The following is a 17,634-nucleotide window of genomic DNA, read 5'->3' on the forward strand; positions in this document are numbered from 1 at the left end:
GTGACACACGGGCTTAGTTGTTCCACCGGCATGTGGGATCTTCCCGGACCAGAGCATGAACCTGTGTCCCCTGTGTTGGCAGGCGGATTCTTAACCACTGTGCCACCAGGGAAGTCCTGAATATACCTGTTTTAAAAGTTCTACCCAGGGATTCCCTGGTGGCGCAGTGGTTGAGAGTCCGCCTGCCGATGCAGGGGACACGGGTTTGTGCCCCGGTCCGGGAGGATCCCACGTGCCGCGGAGCGGCTGGGCCCGTGAGCTATGGCCGCTGAGCTTGCGCGTCCGGAGCCTGTGCTCCGCGACGGGAGAGGCCACAGCAGTGAGAGGCCCACGTACCGCAAAAAAAAAAAAAAAAAGAAAAAAAAAAAAGTTCTACCCAGAAGAACAAATAAGAGGCTTCAAATGAAAATCCTTTGAGCAGTGCCTCTCATACTCTGGTGTTCATCAGAATAACCTGATAGGATTGCTAAAACACTGCTGGGCTCCACCCCAGAGTTTGTGATTCAGTAGGTTTGGGATGGGACTCAAGAATTTGCACTTTTAACAAGTTTCCAGGTGATGTTCCTGCTGCTGCTGAACCAGGCAACCACACTTACAGTGTCAGATTAGCCCCCACGATCTGCCTTTTTACTTTGGGCATTTTCTATTTGTTAATTTCTCTTGAGTTTGATAAAATGAAGCAAAACCATGTACTACTCTTAACAAAATTTTATTCTAAAAATAGATCTCAGTAACAATGAAATGCCAAAAGTTGGTCATTGTAATAAAAAGAAAAAAGTAACAGAAATTTGCTTTACATTTTTTTCTGAAAAATACAAAATTATCACTGTAATATACTGCCAGCTCTCATTATCTGTATTTGAATTATTCATTCTATGGATTATCCAAGGAAATTTTAAAATCATAGGTTGAATTCTACCTAATATTTAGACATACATCTGAATTGCTTTTATCTTCAAGTAAATACATTATCAAAGAATGCAAATAAAACTGAACATTTGCTGAAGTAAACATAATAAGGAAGATAAATTTACGCTTAGGAAATGTGCTCCAAAGGGAAATACTGGTTTATATAGCTGTTTCCCTCAATTTCTGCAGATAACCAAAAAACAAAAACAAAACAACAAAGCAAAAACCCCCAACACCTGATTGCATTGAAGTACTGATATTTGAAAGTAACAAATTATACAACTTATATACAGAAAAAAGACATAACTAAAATATTTCGAACCTAAAGCACAGGAAACTTTAAAGGCAAATAATGACATTTAGTACTTAAAAAGTGGTTTTATATTTTTCAAAGTGCTAAGAAACAAGTATTCAAGAGAAGTTCAGTCCTGTCTACAAAGTTCTGACTGACTTAAAGTACTGAAATATCAAGAATGCAGGAGACAAATCAAATTTAGAAAGCCCCCATTACTATAAAACGTATCTTTAGTATATTTTGCAAAGAAATGAAGCAGTGTTTAAAAGACCAGTTATGGTTAAGTTAGTAACATACAACTTATCAGCCCACATCTCTTTTTTCAAACTAATGCAAACACATGTGTTTCATAATATTTCTTCCACATTGCATGTGTCACATCCATCCATCCTGTCATATCCATATTCTGGATAATTTTTATTATTCATTTCCATCACATCAATTGGCCATAATACACAGTGAGTAGAAATGATCCTTTTATATCAGAATTCTTGATTCTCTGCAAACCAAAAGCTGATCACAAAAGTTACATTTAATTCCTATTAAATGTATGTACATATTTTTTAGGACTTCTTAGCTCATTTTTGGACTGTCAGACATTGGTGTGATTTACTGTGACCATCTAAGATAGAAGAAACAATATCTTAGTACACAGTATGACTAAATACCTCTTTTGTCAAAACTTGACCCTGAGTTTTGAGTGCTGGAATATAAACTGTAAAGCTGAAAACACTCCAAAATATGCTGGCTGATAATGGTGTCCCTCAATATTGCGTGCTTCCTCTCCATTAACATGGTACATCTGAACGTGCCTCCCCTCGTCAGCACGGGAGGAAGAGGACCCAAATAAGGAAGCAGGAACTTTTCTGTCTTAAATACTCCACAGGAATTTATTCTAAAGTACACTGGTGTCTTAGTATAAAAATGCTGTTTCCCCAAATCTTTGAGTAACATTGACAGTGCACAAAAATGCGGCATTCTCATCCTATAGGTTTAGTAGCCTGAGGGGAGCCCCACAATCCCTGGCCTGATAAACAGCATTCATCTATCGTTTGGACTAAAGAGAGTTCTAAATGTTGCTTTGGAAATCATATAAGAGTCTCTTTTTTTAAGGCTAGGTGTGTTTACATTACGTTAACCATTTCTAGATATTGAAAGCAGGTCTACATCTGTTAAAAATGTTCACTAAATATAAAATTAACAGCTGAACATGAAGTAAAGCAATTTCCAGTGGTGACAGTATTCTCACAGTAGCAAATAATCTAACTTATTATTTAACACTAATAACTAAGTCTTTAAAACATTATTATGTTAAACATTGCAATTTACTGAAATTACAGAGGAAAAAAAAGGCAATTACATCAACTGCCATTGAAAGCACCAAAGAAGTTATTAAAAATACAGGCTCTCCAATGGCTCTCTAACAGGGATAAGCCCACATATTGTTTCTAGTTTTATTTGACTTTTTCTTTTGGTGGGGGAGGGCATGCATTTTGTTTTTAAACCAAATAACTAAGCTTTAAACATATGAAATATGCTTTCTGAAGAGACACTTCAACTAAAATTATACTTAAGACTTGGCTTATTCATATAATTTCTGCTATGTGGCAATGGTAATTAGGATATATCCAGCTCTTAACAGCACTGAGGTTCTTTGTGTGACCAACAAAGACAGCAAAATCCTGAGTGCTGAGACAAGCTCCTTATTTGTATGAACACATGGCATCATACCCTTCACTGATGATGTTTTCCAATTACTGGCCCTATGTGACCAATGACACAAAAAAATGGGACAAGACTTGTCTTACTATATATTTTCTAACCATTGCATTAACTGTATGCTACATATGTTCATTAAAAAACCCAAATCAAACCCTTTTTACCTTTAGCAATCATGAGGAATCTTTACATATTTATATAATACATTGTATATTATATTCATGGCCTGTTTATGCTATTTTCAAGAAGAGAATACTGTTCTGAAGTAATAATAAATCAAAATTAATTGATGGGGTTGTATCAATCTTCTTTCCATTGATCCTTGGAGTCCCTTAAATGATGGCATCATGTTCATCGCTGTAATACATCAAAAGTTAAAGTTACTTTATGTTTTGTATTTGTATCAAACTACTTATAGTTCATAATTTTAAGTAATAAATAAATTTCAGAATCAAAACTGTCATTGCTTTGTGTAAAGTTTCTTAAGAAAAAGTACCTGGTATACTGTATTGGTTAAGGATTCAAGCAGTGTATTCAGGTTGCGAAATGGACCTATGCTCAAATCTCTGCAGTGCCTGTGTGACTTTTCATCAATTAGCTATTATAACCCTCTTTAAAAAAGAAAACAACCAAAACAGCGATCATTTCTTGAGCATCTTCTATGTGCCAGGTGTTACGCTACAGACTTTACAACCATATCTCATTTAATCATCACAGTACCCCTAAGCAGAGAGAGGGCACTTTAAAAAAAAAAATATATATATATAATGTTATTTATTTATTTAATCAATCAATTCCATTTCGCAGAAGATCAGAAGCTAAGCAAGCATGTGAACTCTCGTCTTGACCACTGTACACTGTACTACATCATTTATATAAACGTGGGTAGGCACCCTGCTAGTCAACAGTAGAACCAGAATCAGAATTAAGTCTGTCTGCCCCAAACCCCATCTCTTACCACTTCACTCCACTGTCTCTCCATGCAACTCTAAGAAACACAGGAGTTAACACTATAATCAGTGTTTTAATCAGTGTTATTATCCAATAAATGAAAACTAGAAATGCTAATAATTACTAGGTATAGAAGGTCTCAGGTTCCTTAATGGGACAAATATTAAGTCCTTACTTATGGAATGTCATTATTTATAACTTCAAAGAAACTACTGGCTTTAAAATGCACTCTTTAAAAAATGTAGCACTAAGAAAAACATGGCCTATTAAACTGCAACACAATGCTTTCTCATCCCATAGACTGTAAGATACATCCATCTCAGAGGTGTTAAAATGTGGAAATACACAAAAACAAAAATGTGTACTTAGACTCAACTAAATATGGTGTTTTCACCATCTACTGGTTCTGATATGAATAAGACTCCTGTTAGAGTCACACTGCCTTCCTTACATGCCACACAGCTCTGTCCTTACAGTTATGGGGATTCTGGACTCTGATGTCCTCCACAGGGCATGCAGCATTATGTGGTCATGTATACGTGAGGAAAAAGTCCATAAAGCTAAAATTATATACTTTGTAGTTAAGGCACTTTAAAATGAAAACAACACATTTAAATTTAATTCCTTCAATATTTTATAGCCTCAAGTATATCAATAAATATTGATATTATAAAAAAGGAGTTGCATTAAATTTACTATAATCAAAATGTGCCTTCTGTTTAACTGGTGAAATTTACCAAGAAAACAGATGATAAGTATTTCTAGAAACACAGTGGTTTTAAAAAATATTTCAAATTTTAAAGCATTTTTAGAGTCAACTCTGTTTAGTCAGTTTCCTTCATGTATTTTTTTCTTTTATGGGTTGATCTAAAAGAGAAAAGGATGAATGTTTCTGAATGTGCTTTTAATCTGACAAAACACCACCTTGATGCGCTTTTAAAGTAAGTTCGATATGATGGATACTGTATGTGGAAGGTAACTTCTAATTTAAATATACTTTTTTTAAAGTCTGGTTTTCTTAGTTCAATGAAAAATTTGAGACATATTTTCATACTCTATTCTCCTCCTAAAAATTCATAATGTACATCAACATATCAAAGGCTTACAGTATTCTTATAGTAAAGTAACCTATTCTATTTTACTTTGCTCAATTAGTAGTTCCCAAGTGTTTCTGACATGGAAACCCTGTGTGAGACACATATGCCTATGACAACTTAAACAAATCTTGGATAATGGTCATCTATTCTATGGTATTTATTTTATACATACATTAACAATCAAAAGAATGGATTTGCTCTTGTACATATAAGGCTCAAAAGAAAAAACCGAAAGGACTTTGTTGGAATAACAAAAATTGGGAGATGATACCTCCAAAAACCATCAGATCTTTAGAATGACATAGTTTGTTGTTGGGGACTTGTTGATAACGCTCACCTGAAAAGACAGTTTTGCTACAGATTAACTGATAATGTATATTATACTAACAACTCAGTATCAGGGAAAATGAGGCTGTCAGAAGAATTTCTTTATTTTCTTTGTCACAGAAAGCAAAAATCACGTTTTTATCAAGGATGTTATTTTAGTATGTCTTGTGTTTGTCAGTAACACTAGGTCAACAGCCTCAGGAGACCTGATAATGGTATTTCTTGCAATTATAGGTATAAGCAAGTGAAAAGGACTAGCTAAACTTGGGTCTCTGGTAAAAAAAAAAAAAAAAGTATGACACTAATAAAATACAATCATTTTTATAGGTATATCCATTTGCATTTGCAAATAATTATAATCACAAGCTTGCACACAAACAATTTGCTTTGGGCATAGAGGATTAATGGGAATATAACTCATAAATCTATAAATTATTAATCCCTGAGATGAACACTCGCTCTACTCTGATATTTTGTCATGATATTTAAATACAGAATTAATAATAATAAAAAAGTCCTGGCCAATCAAAACTTACATGGTTCTATACCGAATGCCTCTTCTTGAATAATACATTTTGCATCCAATGTAAAGAAAAGATAAAACTCCCAGTGTTAATACAATACCACCAACAAAGCTGCCAGTATCAAATTTTGATCCTTTATTTTCCTTAGAAATAATAGTTGCTGTGACTAGAAGAAAACAAAAGGAAACAAAAAAATAAGGCTTTAGTGCTTTTTAAACATATTGTAATAAGCTAAAACATTCTGAATTTCTATGTAAGAATGCTGATCTGGGGACAAGGGGGAATCATAAGCACATCAAGGTGCTCTCCAGATGATTTTGTGTCTAGTGACTGCCTGGTTCTAGTTTTCTTCACTTGATCCAACACATCCCTTAAATCCCCAGTGCCTACAACCCCAAGATCTTTAGGTGAGACTGGGCTTGGATGGTCTACCAAAACCTCAGAGGCAGCAAGATTTGGTTAATTCTTTTATGAATTTTCTTAAGAGTTCATGCCTTAAACAAAACAGGTCTGGGTAACAGCTGAAATCTTGAAACTGGATCCAATTTGAGTAAATGTTTCTAATTGAAATTTCTCCTTTTGAATAAATTGGGAATTTTAACTATTTTAATTTTATGGAGTCAAGAGCCCCTGAGACATTAAAGTTGATTTCAATACATAAGTTGTAGTAATAAAAAAATAAACTATTTGGAATAGAAGTATATAAAAACACACAAAAGAAACCATGAAGTCTGCTATTTGTTATGATAAATGTAATCACTAGCTTTTAAACAGAACTTCAACTTTGGATAACTTAAAAGAGAATCTTAAGGTTTTTGAATTCATGGTTTCACAGGCATTATATTTTAAACAAATGCAAAAAAATAAAGAGTGCTGAGACTAATACTACATATGTGACTATATATAATACCATTAAAAAATATTTTTATGGCACAAATTAAAACCAAAGTTCTCCATGATTTAGGTTTAGAAATCATGGAGACTGAGCCTGCCTAATTCCTTTCTAGAATGAGGTTCAAAGAGTTAAAGGTATGACAAGTTTTCAAACCATGCAAAATAAAATCCCATGTTAGGATAAATTATTTATTTACGGATGGATCTCATACAGTCATGATTTGGCATGGTTAAGTTGGAAGCTAATTTTTTTAAAGGGACAAGATAGTTACTAAGTCAACTGACTCTTCCTGATCTCTACAACTAATTTATTTAGGAAATGAGAAATAATTGTCTAAATTTCTACATTTTTACAGAATGGAATGATGTAAATGTGGCATTTTAACAACTATTTTTTCAGCATAGGAAAAATAGGTCCATTTTTATACATACTTGTTACTGATGAAGAAACAGACGTCACCGAACTATTGTGGGTTGTGGTCATTGTGGATGTTGATATCTGGGATATATTTTGTGAAACACTTGTGATTTTGAGTGTAGACCTTAAGGTGGTGGAAGTCATATTTGTTGAGACCTCTGGTGTTATCATTTTAGATGTTGCTATGCGTTTTGAGGTGGTGGCTGTCCCGTTATTTGAGACTGAAGCAACTAGAATTGTTGATGGTTTTGCTGTTTTCAAGGTAGTGGCGGTCCCGTTATTTGAGACTGAGGCAGCTGCAGTTGTTGATGGTTTTGCTATGGGTTTTGAGGTGGTAGCTATCATCTTTGAGACTGGGGAAACTGGAGTTTTTGATGGTTTCACATTGAAGTTGGAAGATTCACTTGTATGGCTGAAAAGTACCTGTGGGGCTGCAAGAATATGAAGAAACATTAAAGCCAGAGCTATGACGTAGATAATTAACTCCCACTTCACTGACTTTCGTGGTCATACATAAAGAAAAAGGTCTAACAAACACAGCATCATGAAAGATACTTAGCTTATTAATACTTTGCACTACACAGCAAGAAGCCATAAAACGTATAGTAAAATATTCAACAGGAACCAAGCCTGGATTTACGTAAAGTAAGAAATTTTTGTGAACGTATGGGAAAAAAAGAAACAACCCAGAAGACTGAGTTCTTTCGATACAGGGACAGTGTCTTAACCATCTCTGTGTCTGAATATTCCATGCTTCATGTCACAAATATTAGTTGAATGGATTATGAAACCAATGGATATAAAAAGGGTTTTTAAAGTTTAAGGTTTCTCTGCCACATTCTTCCAAAAAGCTTTGAGGACAAACAGTAGCTGCATGCTTCTAACCCCCCAGGAGGATGTGAGCATGAGCGAGATACTCTTCCTAAGAGTAAAACCAGCTTCCCATGGTGCATTAGGAAGTGAAACAACATAACAGAACGTGGCTAGTTGGAAATCTCACACTCGTGATAATTTTCTGTCATTGGGAAGGTATTTCTAAAATTATTTCTGAAACCTTTAAAAATGCAAAAGCCGGGCTTCCCTGGTGGCGCAGTGGTTGAGAGTCCGCCTGCCGATGCAGGGGACACGGGTTCGTGCCCCGGTCCGGGAGGATCCCACATGCCGCGGAGCGGCTGTGCCCGTGAGCCATGGCCACTGAGCCTGCGCATCCGGAGCCTGTGCTCCGCAACGGGAGAGGCCACAACAGTGAGAGGCCCGCGCACCGCAAAAAAAAAAAAGCAAAAGCCAATTTTGTAAAGGAGAATCATTGGTGTTAATTTAAAATAAACAATTGGAAATAGATAAATAAGCGCTATGACCAAAAATAAATACTAAATATCTATATATGTACAAAATGCCCTATGACCAAAAGCAAACCTTTCTGTCTTAACAATATTCTTTCATACTCTATCTTCATTGTAACATCACAACCTAACTGATATTTACAACTAAAGATAGTTATTATAATTTAGTATATACTATTTAAGGAATGAAAAATCTCTTTGCCCTATTAATAGGATGTAATTTATTTCTGTGTTTGTTTCCTAGTCTCAAAGTTTACTTGCAGGTTTAGTGGTTTGTTATGTTGCCTATATACTCCCATTTTACTCTTTATGGCCAAGAACTAAAGTGGAAAGAATTACCCACCGGGCTTGCCTTCTCCTTTCCCCCAGTGACAGCAGCACAAGGCCTTCAGGTTCTCTGTACCACTGCTGCTGTCACATACCAGAAGTGATTACTTCATGCATTATCACCCTTTCACAATTATTCTGGACTTTTTTTTTCTTTTTCTTTTTCTTTTTTTGCGGTATGCAGGCCTCTCTCACTGTTGTGGCCTCTCCCGTGCGGAGCACAGGCTCCAGACGCGCAGGCTCAGCGGCCATGGCTCACGGGCCCAGCCGCTCCGCGGCATGTGGGATCTTCCCGGACCGGGGCATGAACCCGCATCCCCTGCCTTGGCAGGCAGACTCTCAACCACTGCGCCACCAGGGAAGCCCCTATTCTGGACTTTTTATTCAAAGAATTCAAATATTTATTTTCAATTTTACAGGCTGGTTTTAATAGTGCTTATCTGCCCATCTGCTTTTACTCTTTAAATTCCTATCACATTTTGTGAACTTTGGGTCTTTACTGTGTGATCTCTTCCACTGAGTATTACCTAATTTTTAAAAAAAGACCAAAGGAATCAGTACTTTCGTATTATATAGGTGAATAAATCATAATTATTCAAGTAGAATGCTATGAACTTGGACTAATCTTTTATTATTCAATTCTGAATGCTCTATAAACATATAATTTAGCGTTGAAATAATCACCTATTATTTTAATGTAGAGAATGAATTCTATTATAATGAAATTAAATACAGCAAAGAACCATCATTTATATAATATCTTTAGAACAGAATGATCTTTCCAGAGTAAAACAATGAACACAATTCTGCTTTTGGATTCCACACACACACACAGCCTACTCTCTTCTCCCTGCCATAATAAGATATTCTTCAGAGATACTGTATGAAGTAACATGGGCAAAAACAGGGAGCTGTAACAGGTTAGTTCTTCACTAAGAAAATCCAAATGTGTTACAGAAACCACTAAGCAGCTAAAATTTTCTATAAATTGACAAAACAGGCCAATAATTTTTATGTTAAGGTGTATTTCACGATGTTTAAATGGGATAACTGCAATGCAAGGATGCTCTCTTCAAGGTCAGAACTCACATTCCATGACTCAACCCCCTTGTCTGTAATATAAGTAAACGGTCATTTGTGCTCCTCTGCAAAAGAGAACATCCCACCACGGACATCTGGGTGTCTTCCTTCTCCCTTAACTGTTCAGCTACTGACCAGTGCCCTCCAGGGCGTGGTTCAGTGAGTACCTGCAGAGATGTCAGAAGAACAGAGCATCCATGCAGGGCTTGGAAAGGGTTTAGCCCTATCTGACTTTGCTGTTTTAGCCAGTCTCCCCCTGCCTCTGAGAAGCAGAAGTTGTAAAGGCGTGGAGGGTGGGTGACATGAGTGAAGGTGGTCAAAAGGTACAAACTTCTAGTTATAAAATAAATAAGTCATGGGGAGGTAATGTACAGCACATGGTGACTACAGTTAATACTACTATATTGTATATTTGAAAGTTTTTAAGAGAATAGATCTTGAAAGTTCTCATCGCAAGAAATAAAATTTTGTAACTAAATATGATGAAATAGGTGTTCTATGTTATATACATTATTATATATTATGATAGATGTTACTTATTGTGATCATTTTGCAATATATAAATCATTATGTTGTACACCTAAAACTAATATAATGTTATACGTCAATTATATCTCAATCAAAAACAGTACAGAAACATCAAATCAAAACAAAACAAGTTATAAAGGCCCAAAGAGGGTACGTTACTGGAGAGTGTCAAGTGTGCTCTGTGTCCACCGCCACCTCTGCCCACGGAGGAAAAGAGGAGAACGCAGCCCCTCGCCTCAAACTAAGCCGAGGGAGTCACCTGAAGAGCAGGCCCAGTATCTCCTGGACCTGAAGCGACAAAGACTAAGATTTGACTCAAGCCTGAAAAGTAACTCTAAAGGCGAGAGGCTATGGCTGAGCTGTCTCTACCTGTCAGCAGAGTTTAAAAGGCTGCGCTGGGAGTAGACTCTTATTTCCACTGACAGCAAAGGTGCGTGTTTCCCAAGAACCAAACCAGGCCCCGTGAAACACAGCCAGCATGGGGCTGCCTTAAAAGATAGCCTCCCCAGAGAGTTCTGCGCAGAGGGATGAAGATAACCAGCAGAGAAGTGGAACACCGAAAGCTAGGGGCCAAGGGTGTGTAGTGAGGGGGTCAGCTGGAGGGGAGGCCCTACTGCATCAGGGGAGCTGAAGGGGGAAGCCCCAGCTGTAGGGTCTCCCCGGAATCTACCAAAGAGAACCACATCCGCCACCTAGGGGGCACCTTCGTCAGATGAGAACATCCCAGCTGGCTTTTCCCCTTAAGCCCCTTTAGGCCTGATCCTGGAAGGGTAAAAACCAGGAGAAGTGAGGGGGAGAAAGGCAGAGCAAGGAAGGAAGCCGACAGCGTCAAATTCCCCACTGTCGGTTCCAAACGTGAAGCAGGCCCAGGCTGGCAGAGGGAGAAATTCCAATCATTGTAGACTTTTATTTATTTTGGTATTATTCTGAAAACGAGAGACACCTTACTAAATACAACTGATTCAATAAACTGGACCTACGTACTATGGATAACACCTCAGCTAATGTAAGTGGAGGTGCGGGAAGGGGTGTATGTGGCACACAGTTGTTAACACTTATTTAGTGTTATGTGTCCCCCTAAAATTCATATGTTGAAGCCCTAACCCCCAGTAGTTTAGGATGTGACCTTTTTTGGAGACAGGGTCTTTCCAGAGGATTATAATGAAGTTAAAATGAGATTATGAAGATGAGCCTTAAATACCTGGTGTCCTTATAAAATGGGAAATTTGGAGGTAGACAGACATACGGGAGGAACACCATGTGAAGATGAAGGCACAGATCACGGTGATGCTTCCAACAGGCCAAGGAAAGCCAAAGATTGCCAGCAAAACACCAGAAATGAGGCGAAAGGCACAGGAAAGATCCTCTCTCAGGGGGCAACAACCCTGTCGACAATCTGACGATACATCTCTGCTGTTTACACTACCTAGTTAGTGGTCCTTTGTGTGGCAGCCCTAGCAAACTAATGCACTCAGGACCACAGTTCTTTCACTGCTAACAAAACGTGTCTTCAGGCAGCTGTGCCACAGCACTCGCCAGTGGCTGTGCTGAGCTTGTTCCTTTCACAGATCCTTGCAGCTAATCACTGTGAGATGAATTAAGTCATTCGGTACTTGTCAAACTACTCTCAAAACTTCTTAAATGAAACCTAAGATCACCTATAGATTTCAGAGCTATAAAAATTTCTTGACCCTAATTCTTGGTTTCAACTAACATAATCACAGGAAAACAAAGTGAAGGGCTGTAGTAAGAGCACCCATGCACCCTCCGTCCCAGCAACTGCCATGTTCAGGCGCAAAAGGGACAAGACAGAGAAAGTACAAATGGGGATGAGTTGATGTTTTGTCACTGCTGAAAAAATACTCAAGACAGTCCAATCAGCACTCCGTTCCTGTTCTGTAATAAGAGAACTATCCCTGGAGCACAATTTTTCTATGACAGAATTCGTACTTCCATGTACTGAGCTCTTCTCTTTACCAAGTGCTAGTGATATTTTTCAGGCATGGTGGGAACGAGCTCAAGCTCTGGATCAGCTCAGCCACTTACTTGCTGGGTTACCTTAGACAAGTTACTTAACCTCTCTGAGATTCAGTCTCCTTCCTCATCTATAAAAAGGGATATCACAGGGGTTTGGGAGAAATAACTGACATAATTTGTATTGAGCACTTAGCACAGTGCCTCCTACGGAGGACCTGCTCAATGAATGGTTACTCTGTATCTCAGCATTTGTTTTACAGAATATACCTCTCCTACGGAGCTGCACTACACAGTTCCCTTATAGGAGGCTGAGTAGTAGTCAGTCAGATCTACTTCCATGATTATCACCACTGCCATTTGAATAACAGCACATCAAAGAGGATGCTCTTAAAGGTATTTTCAGTTCATTGATATAAATATCCAAGAATAAAAAAGTGATGTTCCAGGCCTTTTTCTATTAACACCAGCCAGCCACCTTCTTATTACAGCAAGACCAAGGACACGATGAAGCAGCCTGTTTTTTCCTAGTACCAAGTAAAAGTACTCATCCTCTTCAAAGTCTGGATTTATTCCAAGTATCTTTGTATAACTGTGTTGTGTTGAAATAACTTTCTTTACTCCTATAACCTTGAGCCCCAAACTATCTAAGTGCCATTTTTGTCCTTTAACCTAAATATTTCAAAGTTAAGAGTGACAATTTGTTTTCTTTGGGGTATCAGATACACACTTAAACCAGAGTTGAAAATTCACATTCACTTTTTTAAAAAATCTCAGTTATTTTAAAACGGGATAGTAGTAGTTTTTCATTTCCTATTATAGCTGTCAAAAATACAGAGCTACTTAAGATCATGGATCATAAATTTCTGGTGCCACAGAGTCATTTTGAGGGTTCTATGATTCTAAGTACAGACTGCAGCTAGTACTAGTCTTGTGTGTGTCTCTTGGAATATTTTTAAACACTGAGAACCTTGAGAACCTCTTTCCCATAGATTTCCACGGATGGGGTTGGGGATGGTTTCATGATGATTCAAGCACATTTCATTTATTGTGCACTTTATTTCTATTACTACATTGTAATATATAATGAAATAATTATACAACTCACCATAATGCAGAATCTGTGGGAGCCCTGAGCTTGTTTTCATTTGCCACTCACTGATAGGGCTTTTTAAAATTTTATTTATTTTTTGGCTGCATTGGGTCCTCATTGCTGTGCGTGGGCTTTCTCTAGTTGCGGCAAGCGGGGGCTACTTTTCGTTGTGGTGTGCGGGCTTCTCATTGTGGTAGCCTCTCTTTGTTGCGGAGCACGAGCTCTAGGTGCGCGGGCTTCAGCAGTTGTGGTGCATGGGCTCAGTTGCTCCACGGCATGTGGGAACTTCCCAGACTAGGGATCAAACTCACGTCCCCTGCATTGGCAGGCAGATTCTTAACCACTGAACCACCAGGGAAGTCTGCTGATAAGGTTTTGATATGACTCTGCAAGCAAATGATTTATTATGATCTCTGTGCCGTCAAACTTCTCTGCTAATGATAATCTGTATCTGCAGCCACTCCCCAGCCAGATCATCAGGCATTAGAGTCTCATAAGGAGTGTACAACCTAGATCCCTCGCGTGCACAGTTCACAGTAGGGTTCGAGCTCCTATGAGAATCGAATGCCGCCGCTGACCTGACAGGAGGCGGAGCTCAGGTGGTAATGCAAGCAATGGGGAGTGGCTGTAAATACAGATGAAGCTTCCGTCACTCGCCCACCGCCCACCTCCTGCTGTGCGGCCCAGTTCCTAACAGGCCACAGACTGGTACTGGTCTGTGGCCTGGGGGTTGGGGACCCCTGCTATAGAGAATCTAAGTATCAGTGTAATCCCAGAAGTACTCATTATTTAGAAAGCAAAGGGGCCTTTCCTCATTGTACAAAGTCAGTAGATTCATTATGAAAATTCTCCTTGAATTCAAATTACCTGAGGACCAAAAATCCACAGAACTGAAAAATATAGATTAGAAAAAAACTTAAAAAGTTATCTTTTAAAAAAATCAAGAAAAATCTAGATTTAAAACAATCTAAGAGAAAATTGGGCTTTAAAAAATATATCATCATAAAGAGCTGTCCATTTTCTGAAAATCAAATATATTTTCCTAAACTTCTAAATTCAAAAATTAAAATTCCAAAAAGGAAAAAAAACCTCTCTCTCTCTATATATATGAACACAGAAAAATAACAACTGGGGTATTTTAAATAAGTTATAGTACATCTGCAATAAATTCTGTTCCCACATTTTGTTACACTATCATCACTCTACCTAAATCTTTTAATATAAACTCTGGCAGGAGCTGAAAGAGGCATTTTCAGTCAAGGCAATTATCTGCCTTACGGACAGTGAGAACTAACAATTGTGACACAGTCCAGGTTTGTTTAAGGAAATTCATTCGGAAGGGCGATCCTGTGCATTCCCAGAGCTGTACAGAAAGCAGATGAGCAAGAGAGGGTCAGAAAAGAAACTTGGCTTTTCAAGGCAGTCAGAACCCAACTCAGCCAAGGCTGAGCTGGCCGGGGCTGTGTAGACAATATCCAGGCTTTGTTATGATATTGCTATAGGTCTTGCCCATTCTATTTCATTACCACAGACCCAGCCCACAATTTGTAACCCTAGCTAATTAAAAATAAATAAATAAATAAGGCAAGAATCACATTCACAAGGGCATCAGGCAAGCTGATATTATTTTTCCTCTGTTCCTGCTCCAAACCTTCCCAGCCTCTCATCCTGGCAATCTTCACTCTCCACAGAATAGAATTCACTCTATCTGCTATTCTTCCCCAACACATTCCAGTCAGCCTGGCTTCTCACTCCTCCCAGCACTGAGTATTATTGGGCTGGCCAAAAATTCATTCAGGTTTTCCCCTAAGACGTCACAGAAAAACTGGAATGAACTTTTTGGCCAACCCAATACCTACTCAGTGCCAAGAACAATGCTAGGAGGCTCTGCAGAAACAAGAAAGATGCAATCCTTCTCAGGTACTCCTTTATTTTTAACTTTATTTTATTATTTATCTTCTTATTTTGCATTTTTCTGGACTCTTAATTGTATTATCTTACCTTTTAAATGGAATTAGTTGGTTATTAATTGCAAGAACTACATCTTGCATTTTCATTTTACTCTACATAAGTGCCAGGCACAGTTTTGGAAGAACTCGATCACTTCTAGCATGTGCTCCACACTATGCAAGGAGGGAAGGCCAAAAGCTATCTCTTCACCATGATGACAAGGCCATGGTCTCCTCTGCTGCCTAATCTTCTGCTACTCTTTTCTGCTCCAGAAGATTTACTGAGCTTTCCCTATGCAGTTTATTTATTTCTGTTGCTTTGTTATATTACTTCCTCTGCCTGGGATGCTTCCCACCCATTCTTTACCTGGTGAAACCCTATTACTGCTCCTGGCCCAGCTCAGAAATTACACTGAAGTTATATTAAATGTACAAAACAGGCCACGTAAAAGACAAAGATTATCAACTGGATAGCAAAACTATGAACTGTTCATAAGCAATATATCTTAAAACTAAGATTCCAAAAAGCTGAAAGGTATTGAAAGTGAAGGTATAGGAAAGAAATATACTATACAATTACTAATCAGAGAAAAGGTGATGAGTGGTACTGGTTCATGATGGTGACATGGGAAGATCCTAAACTCACCTCTTCCCATAGACACACTGAATCTACAGCCAATTACACAACAATTTCCTCTGGGAAAAAAGACACCCCAAAACTGGCTGAGTGACTCCTACACATCGGGCAAATGAGAAAAAAACCAACACTGAGGCAGGTAGGAGAGGCTGACACAATCTCGCCATAAACTCTGCAACCCGCTCCGGCCCTCAACCTGCTGCAGTGACACACAATCAGAAGGGAACTCAAAACCCGTAGCTTCTCCCTGAGGAGTGAAAGGTTTGAACCCCACATCAGGCACCCGACTTTTAAGACCTGCACCTGAGAGGTGAGCCCTCTAAGCTTTGAAAACCAATGGGGCCATGTCCTTGAGACCCCCAAGGCCATAGCCAACTGAGAAATGGCTCTTAAAGGGCACTCATCTTCAGACTCACCCCACCCCAAGGACCAGCTCAGAGGCAGTCAATTGAGAGGCACCCAGACTTTATGTGAAAGAGGCTCATTTCCTAATCTGAAAGTTTGGTATGAGCAGAAGGAATCTAATCTAACACATGTCTAAGGGCCTATTGGGGTACCCTCTAGGGACAGAGGTTGGCGGGCACCATCTTTTTGCTCTCCCTCACTCCAGCTCACCAGGATCTCCCAGAAAGGAGCCTATGCCCATCTCTGGTGCCCCAACTTTTGTGGTTGCTGCCAGGGGAGACCTTTAGAATGACTGGCTCTGGTCAGCAGGGTATATGCTCACAAGTTCCACAGGACTGTAACCAACAGAGAAAGAGCTCTCAACCAGCTACCACTCCCCAGGACACAGCAAGAGGCAACAGACCCAGGAGCTCAGCCTTTCTGTGAAAGAGGCCTATTATCTTATCAGCTAGGCCTGAGGGGCAGGCTTCTAATTAAACACACATCTAAGGGCTGACCACAATCCTTTCCAGAGACCTGGGGGGTGGGTGCTATCTTCATGTTCTCCCTCTGCCACACTCCAGAGCACCAGTGTATCCTGGAGTGGACTTGTATATGCGTCTGGTGCCCTGTTTTTTGTGGCTGCCCCTCCCCCCCACACACACCACCAGGGGATGCACTTGATTGCCTGGCTCTGGAGGCCAGGGGGGGCTTGTGTTCCTAGGTCCCATGGGACTGTAACAAATGCAAAGGTAGTTCCTGGCTGGCTGCCACCCCCAGAGAACCGTGCAGATAGCAGATCTTTCTGAGAGAGAGGCCTTCTTGCTTGTCCAGGAGCTTTGGCCTGAGGGGCAGGCTTAGGGTTTGGCACACTTTTAGAGGCCGACAAAGGCGCTCTCGGGAATGGAGGCCAGGGGACACCATCTTTGCACTCTCTCTTTGCCTCATTCCAGGTCTCTGGGATCTTCTGGAAAGGAGGCTGTCCATTTTTCTGAGGCACCAATTTTGTGATGCTGCCCAGGGGACACCTCCAGATCACCTGGCTCTAGCTGCCAGTGGGACTTGTGTTTGTGGTCCCAGAGAACTGTATATATTTGCATACTTTGAAAGCTGTTACCTGAGGGTTTAGCTTCCAATCAGGTTTAGTCTAGGTGTTGACTGAGATCCTCTCCTACACTGACAGGT

The 17,634-nt window shown here is 39.2% G+C and overlaps 1 protein-coding gene across 3 annotated transcripts in view; it reads right to left on the reverse strand.

Moving 5' to 3' along the window:
* Positions 1-693: 693 nt before the first annotated feature.
* The window catches only part of TMEM123 (transmembrane protein 123), a 72,593-nt gene continuing 55,652 nt past the window's right edge, over positions 694-17,634 (reverse strand). For 2 of the 3 annotated variants that reach the window (XM_060160281.1, XM_060160285.1), the window contains 3 exons: positions 7,149-7,565; positions 5,835-5,988; positions 694-3,280 (listed from right to left, as the gene is read on the reverse strand). In XM_060160281.1, the coding sequence (XP_060016264.1) occupies positions 3,256-3,280; positions 5,835-5,988; positions 7,149-7,565 (596 nt within the window). In that variant the 3' untranslated portion in view covers positions 694-3,255. Of the gene's footprint in view, positions 3,281-5,834; positions 5,989-7,148; positions 7,566-13,494; positions 13,703-17,634 lie in introns of those variants that run through there. The other variant, XM_060160284.1, reaches the window with a different exon arrangement.

This window comes from Lagenorhynchus albirostris, chromosome 9, assembly GCF_949774975.1.
Source record: "Lagenorhynchus albirostris chromosome 9, mLagAlb1.1, whole genome shotgun sequence".
Classification (NCBI taxonomy): domain Eukaryota; kingdom Metazoa; phylum Chordata; class Mammalia; order Artiodactyla; family Delphinidae; genus Lagenorhynchus; species Lagenorhynchus albirostris.